This window comes from Zootoca vivipara, chromosome 6 (genome assembly GCF_965207765.1).
Source record: "Zootoca vivipara chromosome 6, rZooViv2.hap1.1, whole genome shotgun sequence".
Taxonomy (NCBI): domain Eukaryota; kingdom Metazoa; phylum Chordata; class Lepidosauria; order Squamata; family Lacertidae; genus Zootoca; species Zootoca vivipara.
In genome coordinates, this window is record NC_142589.1 from 3883144 (window position 1) to 3896977 (window position 13834).

At 48.1% G+C, this 13834-nt stretch overlaps 1 protein-coding gene across 1 annotated transcript in view; it reads left to right on the forward strand.

Moving 5' to 3' along the window:
* The window catches only part of SLC4A5 (solute carrier family 4 member 5), an 87581-nt gene that overhangs the window by 21753 nt on the left and 51994 nt on the right, over positions 1-13834 (forward strand). Inside the window, exon 3 of the mRNA XM_088671447.1 lies at positions 8480-8609. Within this exon, the coding sequence (XP_088527573.1) occupies positions 8480-8609 (130 nt within the window). The remainder of the gene's footprint in view (positions 1-8479; positions 8610-13834) is intronic.

The following is a 13834-nucleotide window of genomic DNA, read 5'->3' on the forward strand; positions in this document are numbered from 1 at the left end:
CAAAAAAATGGGCTGGTTGGCATGGCTGTAATTGCTCGGTGCAGCTTCCCTGAGGCTATGCTGGCTGGCTCAGGCTCAGGCTGCGAAGAAGGAGGAGGTGGAGGCTGTGGAAAAAACTATGAGCCAGGAGGGAGGGGTGGGAGAGAGTGAGGGAGGGGCTGGTGGTTGTGATGAGGGGGTGAGCAACGGGGGCAGCGGGTTGGTGGTGAGGGTGTACCCTCATTTGTTCTTCCAAAATGTTGGGGGATATGCTACTACTTAAGGTGCTACACCCAATATGCCAGCAAGTTTGGAAAACTCAGCAATGGCCAGAGGATTGGAGAAGATCAGTCTACATCCCAATTCCAAAGAAGGGCAGTGCCAAAGAATGCTCCAACTACCGCACAGTTGCGCTCATTTCACACGCTAGCAAGGTTATGCTTAAAATTCTACAAGGCAGGCTTAGGCAGTATGTGGACCGAGAACTCCCAGAAGTGCAAGCTGGATTTCGAAAGGGCAGAGGAACCAGAGACCAAATAGCAAACATGCGCTGGATTATGGAGAAAGCTAGAGAGTTCCAGAAAAACGTCTACTTCTGCTTCATTGACTATGCAAAAGCCTTTGACTGTGTCGACCACAGCAAACTTTGGCAAGTTCTTAAAGAAATGGGAGTGCCTGATCACCTCATCTGTCTCCTGAGAAATCTCTATGTGGGACAAGAAGCTACAGTTAGAACTGGATATGGAACAACTGATTGGTTCAAAATTGGGAAAGGAGTACGACAAGGTTGTATATTGTCTCCCTGCTTATTTAACTTATATGCAGAATTCATCATGCGAAAGGCTGGACTAGATGAATCCCAAGCCGGAATTAAGATTGCCGGAAGAAATATCAACAACCTCAGATATGCAGATGACACAACCTTGATGGCAGAAAGCGAGGAGGAATTAAAGAACCTTTTAATGAGGGTGAAAGAGGAGAGCGCAAAATATGGTCTGAAGCTCAACATAAAAAAAAACCAAGATCATGGCCACTGGTCCCATCACCTCCTGGCAAATAGAAGGGGAAGAAATGGAGGCAGTGAGAGATTTTACTTTCTTGGGCTCCTTGATCACTGCAGATGGTGACAGCAGTCACGAAATTAAAAGACGCCTGCTTCTTGGGAGAAAAGCAATGACAAACCTAGACAGCATCTTAAAAAGCAGAGACATCACCTTGCCGACAAAGGTCCGTATAGTTAAAGCTATGGTTTTCCCAGTAGTGATGTATGGAAGTGAGAGCTGGACCATAAAGAAGGCTGATCGCCGAAGAATTGATGCTTTTGAATTATGGTGCTGGAGGAGACTCTTGAGAGTCCCATGGACTGCAAGAAGATCAAACCTATCCATTCTTAAGGAAATCAGCCCTGAGTGCTCCCTGGAAGGACAGATCGTGAAGCTGAGGCTCCAATACTTTGGCCACCTCATGAGAAGAGAAGAATCCTTGGAAAAGACCCTGATGTTGGGAAAGATTGAGGGCACTAGGAGAAGGGGACGACAGAGGACAAGATGGTTGGACAGTATTCTCGAAGCTACGAACATGAGTTTAACCAAACTGCGGGAGGCAGTGCAAGACAGGAGTGCCTGGCGTGCTATGGTCCATGGGGTCACGAAGAGTCGGACACGACTAAACGACTAAACAACAACAAATGCTACTACTTAATGTGAGTCAACAACATGAGATAGCAGCAAAAAAAGCTAATGCAATTCTAGGTTGCATCAACAGAAGTAGTGTCCTGATCAATGGAAGTAATAGTCAGAGCCCACCTGGAATGCTGTGTCCAGTTCTAGGTGCCACAGTTTAAGAAGGATATTGACAAGCTGGAATGGAGGCTGGGGGTTGAACTAGGTGACTCCTGGGGTCCCTTCCAACTCTGCAATTCTGTGATTCTAACTCCCACCATCCCTGATTGTTCTAGTTTGGAATTGTAGTTTAGCAACATCCAGAGGGCCAAAGTTTCTCCACACCTGCAGCACATTCTTTCCCTCAGAGAGTTCTGAGCCCGATGGTTTGTTAAGGGTTTGGGGGGACTGTAACTCTATGAGGGCTAAACTACCATGTCCAGAAATTCTTGGAGGGAAAGGAATGTGTTTTGAATGAGCTTTAAAGGCATGGTGTACACACAGCCCAAGTATCAAAAACTTCTTAGGTACTCATTTCCTTTTGTCAGTTGTTAGAAGGGAATTGAAGAAGGAAAGAAGAGAGAGAGCGGAGGGAGATGGGGGTGCCGAGGAGAGGAAAAACTGAGGGCACATCAACAGTAAAATCTCAGAGCTTGTTGTTGTTGTTGTTAAAATTTATATACCACCCTTCATAAAAAGATCTCAGGGCAGTTTACAAGTGGTTTAATCCACCAAACTCTCAAGGAAATCTGGGGACTGTTGTTTATTTAATGAAGGTTCTGGGAACCTGCTTTTCAGCAGTCACACAAGGCTCTGTCAGGTTCTTTCAGAGACGAGACGATGCCAGGCGAGGAAGCCTATTCAGCATAAGGGAAAATCCCTTAAAATAAGGGATAACTTGGCAGCTATGCAAATTGGTTGCTTAAACCAAGGAACAGCTTTTTTTTCTTAGTTTTTGTTAAGTTTTTGTTTTGTTTTGTTTTGTTACAATACAAATAGATAAACACGGAAAGGTGCATTTGTTGTCTCCACTTTCAGTTCATATGCTTTTTCAGAGTTTGACTGCATTTAGTGATTTACATTTATCTATTTTGTGGTATACATCTTGCATGAAGGAAAAGGGAGGAGGAAAAAGATATAGAGTATTGTTCTATTGTCTGTTGCTAGTGCAGGGGTTTGTGTCAGCATCACATGGATAGTCCTTCATTTATGTATTTATTTATTTTTATTGATACCGTGGGGGGGGGTCCCCCAGGTTTGTTTGGTTGTGCTCTGTTGATTGCAGGGTGGCTTGTTTGTGTGTGCAGGGGGTGGGTAGGTTGTTGGATGAAATTAGCCATATTTATTCATATGCTGTTGGGGAGGATAGGTTGTGCTGTCCTTTTGTGTGGTCGAAACAAAATAAAAAAATTCCTTCCAGCAGCACCCTAGAGACCAACCAAGTTTGTCATTGCTTTGAGCTTTCGTGTGCATGCACACTTCTTCAGATGCACACAGTGTACATGCACACAAAAGCTCATACCAATGACAAACTTAGTTGGTCTCTAAGGTGCTACTGGAAGGATTTTTTTAATTTTGTTTCGACTACGTCAGACCAACACCTGTAACTTTTTGTGTGGCGTATGTGATAAAGGGAAACCATACTGAGATGAAGGTCTTCTCCTTTGCTTATCCCCGTGGTATTTTGAGTTTGTTGGTTAACTTCTCTAGTAGGGCAGTTTCCCATACATTTTGGTACCAGTGGTCTATGCTCACTCCCCATAGCTCCTTCCAGTGTCTAGTTATGATATTTCTAGCTGCTGCAAGTAACTTATGAGTTCCTTGTTGTGTGTGTGTGTAGGTGTGCGTGCGTGCGTGTGCGCGCTGTCCTAGAGTTGATTCTATTACCTGTTTTGTTCTTTTGGAAATTTCCTGCAGCCCTGATATCCAGAAAGATTGAACTTTGGGGCATTTCCACCACATGTGGATGTGTGTGTCTATGGAAGTGCAGTCTCTCCAACATTTAGATGAGGTTCCTGGGTGTATCAGTGCCAGCTTCCATGTTGCTAGGTACCATCTGTGTATAGGTTTTAGGGTGAGGTCTCTTCTTTTGGCGGGGTATAAGTAATGAATTATTATTATTATTATTATTATTATTAGCTGAGATGGATTTAAATGGTGGTCTATAGTCTAGACCAGTGGTCCTCAACCTTGGGCCTCCAGATGTTTTGAGACTACAATTCCCATCATCCCTGACCACTGGTCCTGCTAGCTAGGGATCATGGGAGTTGCAGGCCAAAAACATCTGGAGGCCCAAGGTTGAGGACCACTGGTCTAGACCATTGGGTAGGGTTTAATCCATAATGTCATGCTTCCTTGGTTTTTAATCATGGTAAGGGGGTTTGTAGAGTCTTGAAGTAGTATTTTACATACAGTATTGTAGAGGCCACCCCTTTACTCTGTCCCTCCATTGTTAGGAGGAGTTTCTCAAAGCTAGTCTGTGGCCTGGTGGCTGCTGTTTTTGTAGTTGGGTTGTTTAGGAAGGCTTGTAGTTGGTGCTGGGTCAGCCAGGGTATTGGAGTGTCCCCTAATTTATCTTGTATTTCCCTAATAATAATAATAATAATAATAATAATAATAATAATAATAATAATTTATTATTTATACCCAGCCCATCTGGCTGGGTTTGCCCAGCCACTCTGGGCAGCTTCCAACAGAAAAATAAAATAATCTATTAAACATTAAAAGCCTCCCTAAACAGGGCTGCTTTCAGATGTCTTCTAAAAATCTGGTAGCTGTTTTTCTCTTTGACATCTGATGGGAGGGCGTTCCACAGGGCGGGCACCACCACCGAGATGGCCCTCTGCCTGGTTCCCTGTAACTTGACTTCTCGCAACGAGGGAACCGCCAGAATGCCCTCGGCGCTGGACCTCAGTGTCCGGGCAGAACGATGGGGGTGGAGACGCTCCTTCAGGTATACTGGACTGAGGCCATTTAGGGCTTTAAAGGTCAGTACCAACACTTTGAACTGTGCTCGGAAACTTACTGGGTGCCAATGTAGATCTTTCAAGACCGGTGTTATGTGGTCTTGGTGGCCGTTCCCAGTCACCAGTCTAATCTGGATTAGTTGTAGTTTCCAGGTCACCTTCAAAGGTAACCCCACATAGAGCACATTTCAGTAGTCCAAGCGAGAGATAACTAGGGCATGCACCACTCTGGCGAGACAGTCCGCGGGCAGATAGGGTCTCAGCCTGCGTACCAGATGGAGCTGATAGCTGCCCTGGACACAGAATTGACCTGTGCCTCCATGGACAGCTGTGAGTCCAAAATGACTCCCAGGCTGCGCACCTGGTCCTTCAGGGGCACAGTTACCCCATTCCAGACCAGGGAGTCCTGCACACCTGCTTGCCTCCTGTCCCCCACAAACAGTACTTCTGTCTTGTCGGGATTCAACCTCAAGCTGTTAGCCACCATCCATCCTCCAACCGCCTTACACAGGACCTTCACCGCCTTCATTGGTTCTGATTTGAAAGAGAGGTAGAGCTGGGTATCATCCGCATACTGATGAACACCCAGCCCAAACCCCCTGATGATCTCTCCCAGTGGCTGCATGTAGATGTTAAAAAGCATGGGGGAGAGGACAGAACCCTGAGACACCCCACAAGTGAGAGCCTAGGGGTCCGAACACTCATTCCCCACCACCACTTTCTGAACACGGCCCAGGAGGAAGGAGTGGAACCACTGCATGACAGTGCCCCCAGCTCCCAAGCCCTCTAGACGGTCCAGAAGGATGTTATGGTCGATGGTGTCAAAAGCCGCTGAGAGATCCAGCAGAACAAGGAAACAGCTCTTACCTTTGTCCCTAGCCCGCCGGAGATCATCAACCAGTGCAACCAAGGCAGTTTCAGACCCATGATGAGGCCTGAATCCCGACTGGAAGGGATCCAAATGGTCCGCTTCTTCCAGGCGTGCCTGGAGTTGTTCAGCAACCACTCGCTCAATCACCTTGCCCAAGATGATCACAGAGAGAAGCATTCACCAACCCGCAAAGCCCATCGCCCAGCCCTTCCCGGCTAGCTTTTATAAGCCAGGATGGGCAAGGATCAAGGAGACAGGTGGTTGGTTTCACTCGTCCAAGCAGCCTGTCCACATCCTCGGATGTAACAGATTGGAATTGATCCCACGCAACTGGACTAGACAGGACTCTAGCACTCTCCTGCCCCGGCCCTGCTCCCACGGTGGAGTCTACCTCTTCCCAAATCTGAGCGACTTCATCTGCAAAAAAAACTTTGCAAAATCGTTGCAGGAGATCATGTGGCCCGTACTGGGCCCGGATGGAGCAGGTGGTTCCGCTAAATTGCAAACCACCTGAAAGAGTCTCCTGCTGCTGTTTTCTGCAGATGCAATAGAGGCGGTGAATAAAGTCTTCTTCGCCGTCGCTACCGCCATTTGGTGGGCTCGACATTGAGCTCTAACCCATGTCCAGTCAGCTTCAGAATGAGTTATCCGCCACCGGCGCTCTAGCCGTCTCAGCGATTGTTTCATTGCCCTCAGATCTGTGGAAAACCATGGGGCTGTCCAGGCTCCATGCAATCGGAGAGGGTGCTTCAGAGCCAAACAGTCAATAGCCCTTTTTAATTCCGCATTGCAGCGGGCCACCAGGGAATCGGCTGAAAGGCCATCAACATGGGATAAAGCATCCCCTACCACTCTCTGGAAACCATTTGGATCCATTAAGTGGCGGGGGCGGACCATCCAAATTGGTTCCACCTCCCTGCAGAGGGGAAGGGTCGCGGAGAAGTCCAGTTGCACCAGGCACTTCTTTAGTTTCACTTTTACTTAGTGTCAGATCACCAACATCCATAGAGGTAAACACCAGGTCCAAGGCATGTCCGTGGCTATGAGTTGGGCCAGACTTATTCAGGGACAACCCCATGGAGGCCATGCTTTCCATGAAGTCCCGAGCGGCCCCTTGTAAGGTCGTGTCGGCATGGATATTATAATCCATTTTATTTGGATGCTTTGGGATTCTTGATGGAAAGCAGGTGTTGGGCCAGGGGAATTAGCAGTGATGGGAATGGGACCAGTTTTCTTCCTTTTTCCTTCCATGCTTTAAGCGTGCATTGTGTGAATCTGTTTAGTGTTGCGGGAATTTTCTTTAGTTTGTTTTGTAGGAATGGATTTGCTGTAGTGGGGGTGTTTCCGGCTTTATCTATCTTCATGTGCACCCATTGTTTCATTTTGTCTTCTGTGATGTATGGGATTATGTGGTGCACTTTGCTGGCCATGTAGCCAAGGAACAGCCTTATTGCAAAAAGAACAGTTTAGAACAGAACTTTACAAACTTTTCATGTTGGTGACACACTCTTTAGACATGCATCATTTCGCGACACACTAATTCAGTTTTACTAGAAAACTGGCAGGCTGCCCACTCCCTTTTCAGCCCTGGGCGGAACACGGGGAGCATTTGTGTGGCACACCTACACACTGCAGGCGACACACTAATGTATCACGACACACAGTTTGGAAAGCTCTGGTCTAGAACAACGGCCTCAGCTGGACACAGTGCCACCTACTGTTGGAAGGACAGAATAACAGTTAAACCTACACCACAATTTCCAAAGATTACTGTAATTGGAGAAAAGGTATGGCAGTTAATCCTGCCTTAAATACCCTGATGGGAGTTGTAGTCAAAAACAGCTGGAGGCACCAAGCTAGGAAAGGCTCTCACTACCACCAAAAGCAGATTAGGTTTGGGTTAGCTCAGCCCCGCTGACAAGGTTCAAGGTGGGACCTCCGAAGAGCATATTAGCACCATAGTTACATCCCTTGCAACAAACCCCAACTTTTTTACTTGATCTTTACTTGAAGAACTGAAGGTAGACAGACTTTCTGATGGTCATCAGGCACCTGCCTTGCCCCACCCTCCAGCCCTAGGAGCCTTTCCCAGACCATGACTTTGAGAACAGCAGAAGGAGCTGGGAAGAGAGTAGCTTAGGGATAGTTAAAAATAAATAAATTATAAACTGTGTGTCCTTGTTTCTCAATTTGATCCTTTTAAATAGTTTTGTATGTTTTGTGGTATTTTATGCATTGTGATTTACTGTTATTTTTATTGATTATAGATTAGTAATTATTTATTTTAATTGATAAGTGTAAACTGTTTAATTATTATTTGCTGATGTTGAATTTAACTGTTTACTATTGGATTATAATGCATTATTGAATATTGCTTTTTTACAATATTTCATTTTTCCATTTTACAATATTTTAACAACAAAATATAAATATAAACAAATTCAACTTGCTTTTTCTTTGACTTCCCTCCTCCCCTCTATGTGGTTACTCATTTTATATCATAATCTTATTGCATAACCAATTCAAACCTATTTACAAATGTAACATTTTTGCTCCCTTTAAGTTATTTCTTACTGTTCACGTTTATGTCAATCCTGCTAGTGTTTTTAATTGTTTACATTTTGTTTTCATATATAACATTATATGTTATGGTCTTGTTGGAACCACCCTGAGACCTCCAGGTATAGGGCAGTGAATTTAATAATAATAATAATAATAATAATAATAATAATAATAATAATAATAATACTGAATATTGCTCTATTTGATATAAGTTGTTTATTTTAAAGTTTTTGTGACTTTTTATATTGCATCAGATTGTTACTATTAATGTTTGATGTGTCCAGAGTGACTGGGGCAACCCAGTCAGATGGGCAGGGTATAAATAAAATATCATCATCATCATGTCTTCTAGATGGTTTTCTAGAGCAAATGAATCGAAAATTTGGAACATGTGAATAGCACCTGCCTGCCATTGATTCTCTTTTCCAATCTTGGCTCAGTGTCTCCAGCTGCTGAACGCCTCCGGTATATCCTGGGTGAAGATGACGAACCCCCCAACCCCACCCTGTTCACTGAGATGGACACGCTCCAGCATGATGGAGAAGAAATGGAGTGGAAGGAATCAGCCAGGTATGGAAAAAGCTGGAGGATTGTAAGCAGCTGCTTCTCCTGGGTGACTTGCACATTTTCCTCCTGAGGTATGCGCTCTTGAAGGAAGATGGCCTTTGCTGGAGGCAGACAGTGATTTTTAAGAGAGCAGAACCCGGTTTGAGAGATGCCTTGATTCACAATCTTCTTTGCCACACTGTCACTTCTGGGCAAACTAAAAGCTGCAAAATATTATTTATCAGGAGTAAAAGGATTATTATCTTGTCCAGTGATCCAACATGTTTGGGGTGGGGGTGGAGAAAGCTATTGAAAGCCTTCAGTCCTAGCCTGTTTCATATGCTCATTGCTTTCTGTTTTGCAACCTTGAAAGCTGGTTCACACATACATAACAGGAAACTATGGTCAGATTTAGTTGGACCAGCATGGATCCTTCATGGAGGGGAGTGCTATTGAAGTCTACCAGCCAGGATGGTCCTACTCTGCCTTCACATTTGGAGGCAGCAATGCTTCTGAAGAGCAACTGATGGAAACCAGAGGAGGGGGAAATGCTCTTGCATTTGGATCCTGCTTGCTGGTTTCCCACAGGCATCTGGTCATCCACTGTAAGATCATGGTACTGGACTCAATGGGCCATTGGCCTGATCTAGAAGGCTCTTCTTCTTATGTTCTTAAATCCATTCTGCTGCTACTGGGCTCAGGCTTGGAGCTTCCTTTAGAAAAAGGGTGGGCAACCTCCAGCTGCTTTGGATTCCAAATCCCACCACCCCAGGCCACTGGCCATGCTGGTTGGGTCTGATTTTGAGGGCTGCAGATTGACCAACCCTGTTTAAGCGTTTCCTTTACCATTTCCTCCCTGCATTCCTGCTCCTGCATGGAGGGTGCAGCCAACTTCAGTGTCTTTCCCCTGCCACTACACACACACTGTTTCCTTCCTCCAGTTTCCCCAGTTGGCACCTGATCTCCTCTGGCCATCTGCCCTCCCACCCACCCACCCAAACCTAGAGCTCTCAGAGTGAAGTCCTAAGCACATTTACTAAGAAGTAAGCCACATTGAACACAGTGGGGTTTGCTTTAACACAAATAGGCCGTTGAGTCTGAATTAAACATTATCTCGGCAGTGCGCAAGTCACTTCCCTTAGGCCAGCCTCATGCTGATCTGGTAGCATAAATCTGAACTATATGAATAAGTCACAAGAAAAAGCCACCTTGGTATGAGCCTTATTTGCAGCCAGCAGTTAAAGAGTTAACTTTGTTCTTTTTATTGCAAACCAATAAAGTAAACCTTTTAAAAGCCCCATAACTTTTATCAAAGTATTAGAGAGAATGCAAGATGTCCTTGCTTTATTGAATTACGAGCTTACTAACGTTTTTCACACAAACAAAATCCACATGGATTTTCCTTTCCAGCAGAGGCTTTATAACCAGTCGTTTTTTCATTATTATTATTATTTACTAAATTTCACATCCTGAGTTTGAGCAGCAGGGAGGGGAAGAGTTGGGGATTCGAATAGCAGGTTTAGCTGAGCCTCTCAATGGTGAAGAACAAAGGGATTTGTGGGTGTTTATGCCTTGTTTAAATGGGATCAATGCCGTGAGGTCAGGCAGTTAATAAGATAGATTTTGATTAACTCTGTCTCCCTCTGCCCCACATGCCCCGCAGTGGCTCCAAGCTTGTGCCACATAATGACCTTGTCTAACGTGCTCACTCAGTGCCAGGAGGGACGGGGCAGGGCAGAACGGCAGAACCGTCATACTTTGGTTTTGTATTCAAAATAGCTCCTGTATATCAGAGCTGCCAAAAGCTGTTTTCCTGTTGTGTGAAAGCACAAATATAATGCAGAAATTAAAACTAGGTGTGAGGGACAGGGGATATCGCGAAGGAACTGGAGGATCTGCGCGCTTTCATCGACAACTTGATCAGGATCCGGGAAGGCGATGAATGGAAAACCACGATGTTCACGCCTCTGGGCTCTTTTGAATATCTGGTGATGCCCTTCGGGTTGCAAGGGGGCTCAGCATGCTTCCAGGCCTTCATGCACCACGTCCTGGGGTCCCTCCTCTTCAAGAACTGCTTGGTCTTTCTGGATGACATCCTTATCTACTCCAATGACCCAGTGCAGCATGTGAAGGATGTCAGGGAGGTGTTGCAGTGCCTGAAGGACAACCACCTGTATGTGAAGCTGGAGAAGTGCAAGTTTCACACCAAAGAAGTGGACTTCCTGGGCTACAAGCTGTCAGACAAGGGGCTGGCGATGGACAAGGACAAGGTGCAGGCCATCCTGGACTGGCACAGCCCCAGGACGCGCAAAGATGCCCAACGCCTACTAGGCTTCGCCAACTTCTACAGGAAGTTCATCAAGAACTTCTCTCGCGTTACGGCTCCCATCACTGATTGCCTGCGAGGCAAGCAGAAGTTCAGGTGGACACCAGAGGCGCAAGCAGCGTTCGAAAGCCTCAAGAGGGCGTTCGCCTCAGACCAGAACCTGTTCCACGTGATTCAGGACGCGCCCCTACGCGTGGAGACAAATGCTTCTGATAAAGCTGTGGGTGCCATTTTGTTGCAACTGGACGCCAACAGAGAGTGGAGACCCTGTGCCTTCTTCTCCAGGAAGTTGACCCAGCCAGAGCGAAACTACACGGTGTTTGATCGGGAACTTCTTGCGATCCACGCTGCGTTCCAGCACTGGAGACACTTCCTGGTGGGCGCCAAGCACCCCATCCAGGTGTGCACAGACCACAAGAACCTGGAGTTCTGGAGAACTGCCAGGGTGCTCAACCAGCGGCAGATACGGTGGGCAGAGTTCTTCTCGAACTTCAACTTCTCCATACACTACATCCCGGGAGAGCAAAATGTCAGGGCGGATGCCCTCTCCCGCAAGCCAGAGTACATGGAGGAGGAGGCGCCACCGGCACCCAGGCACATTTTCCCCCCGTCAGCATGGTCCTGCGGAGCAGCAGTGGTGAGCGAGGCAGAACTCACAGCACTGACGGCAGCGGATGAATTTGCCAACCGCATCTTCAGAGAACTGAGAGGGGGGGGAGCAGGCAAAAGACTTTGCAGAACGCAGGGGGCTGCTTTTCTACAAGGGTGCACTGTACCTGCCCACCACCCAGCTTAGACGTACGGTCCTCAAGCAGATGCACGACAACCCAACGGCGGGTCATTTTGGGAGGGACAAAACCACTCACCTAGTCATGAGACACTTCTGGTGGCCAGGGGTGCGGGAAGATGTTCGGGACTATGTAAGGGGCTGTGACACCTGCCAGCGGGCAAAGGTGGTCAGAGCAGCGCCACCGGGATTGCTGGAGCCCTTAGCCACGCCACACAGGCCGTGGGAAGTGGTGTCCATGGACTTCATCACAGATCTGCCTTCTTCCAGGGGCAAGACCGCAGTGTTGGTGGTGGTGGACCTCATGTCCAAAATGTGCCACTTTATACCGTGTGCCAGGGCGGTCTCTGCAGAAGAGACAGCCAAACTGTTTGTGGATCACGTATTCAGACTGCATGGATTACCTTTAAGGGTTATTTCGGATCGTGGCCGCCAATTTGTTTCCAGGTTCTGGCGGCGGCTCATGAACCTCCTGCAGGTGGAGGTCAGCTTGTCGACGGCTAGACACCCGCAGACCAATGGACAGGCGGAGAGGGTCAACGCCATTCTGCAGCAGTACCTGAGATGCTACGTCAGCCAGCGGCAAACGGACTGGGTGGATCGCCTGCCACTGGCAGAATTTGCCTACAACAATGCGGTGCACGTCTCCACAGGGGTGTCGCCCTTTAAGGCCAATTACGGGCGCGACCTCAGATCTTTCCCAGAGAGGGAGGGGGAGGAGGAGGAGGAGGGCCCACAGGCTGAGGATTGGGCAGAGGAACTGGAGACGGTGCACCAGCAGCTCAGAGAACACTTGGAGAGAGCCAAGGAAGCGTACAAGAAGGGGGCAGATCGCCACAGGCGACCGGGGGAGGTCATCAGGGTGGGGGACAAGGTTTGGCTGTCCTCGGAGGGCCTTCCCATCAGAGGGAGGTGCAAAAAGCTGGCGCCCAGACGGGTGGGCCCCTTCACGGTCACGCAACAGGTCAACCCGGTGGCATACAGGCTGGCACTGCCAGAGGACATGAGGGTGCACCCAGTGTTTCATAGATCGCTGCTGTCACCGTACAGGGAAAGCAGCAGGCTCCGAGGCAGCGAACAAACCCCTGAGGGAGGGGGGGAGAGGGAAGGCAGGGAGCAACTCAATGAGGCCACGGCCATCCTGGATTCAAGGAGGGGGGTGGGGGGCCTGGAGTACCTCATGGCATGGGAGGATGCTCCACCGTCCCAGAATGAATGGGTCCCAGCCACTCAGATACAGGAGGAATTCCTGGTAGAAGAATTTCACGCCCTCTTTCCCCATAGACCCAAGCCCTGGCACATGGAAAGGGAGGGGGAGGGGGAGGAAGCACGGGAGAGCAGTTCACCATGGCGCTGGGAAGCGGAGTTTGAGGAACCAGAGGATGAGGTATGGGTGTCACCGAGATCCACCCAGTCAGAGGAAGGAGCAGATTGGCAGAACATTTTTACCCCCACCAGCTCTGACGCCACGGACTTTTTGGGATTCCCGTCCTCCCAGGCGGAAGGGGGGGGGCTCGCAGGACTGGGGGGAGGTGTTCACACCAACGGGCTCGGAAAGCACTGAGTTCTTAGGCTTCCAGTCGTCACCAACACCTGGGGGGGACCTGGGGAGGGGTGAAGGAGAGCTTGGGAGGGGGGTGGATGTGAGGGACAGGGGATATCGCGAAGTCCCTCCCCTCCTGAGTTCAAGCCCACCCCCGAGCACAGGGGAAAGCAGGGAGAGTTCCGATTCCAGTGGGGAAGCAGGAAGTCGTGTCCGAGGCTCAGGCAAGGTAGAGGAGCCAGGGTCCCAGGTGGGACAGGAAGGGGCGAATAAGGGGGGGAGACCCATCCCCCCAACTCCGGAATTACGCAGAAAGAGGAGGGGAAAGAGGATGGGTCTGCCAAAGCTTTTGTGTTGGAGAAAGACGCGCCAAAAGCCATTCGGAGGTTCTGAAACCGACTGACCACATCACTCCGTGTAAATAGCAATGACTTCAGCACTGTAAATACGCAGCACCAATAAAAGAATAAAATGCAGAGCTACGTAGCGTCGTTACTCTGAAGTAGCCCACTCCAGCCACTGTGACACTAGGGAAATGTCGGGGGGGGGGGAAACAAACTGCCGTATGAATGCAGCCAATAATTCAAAAGATC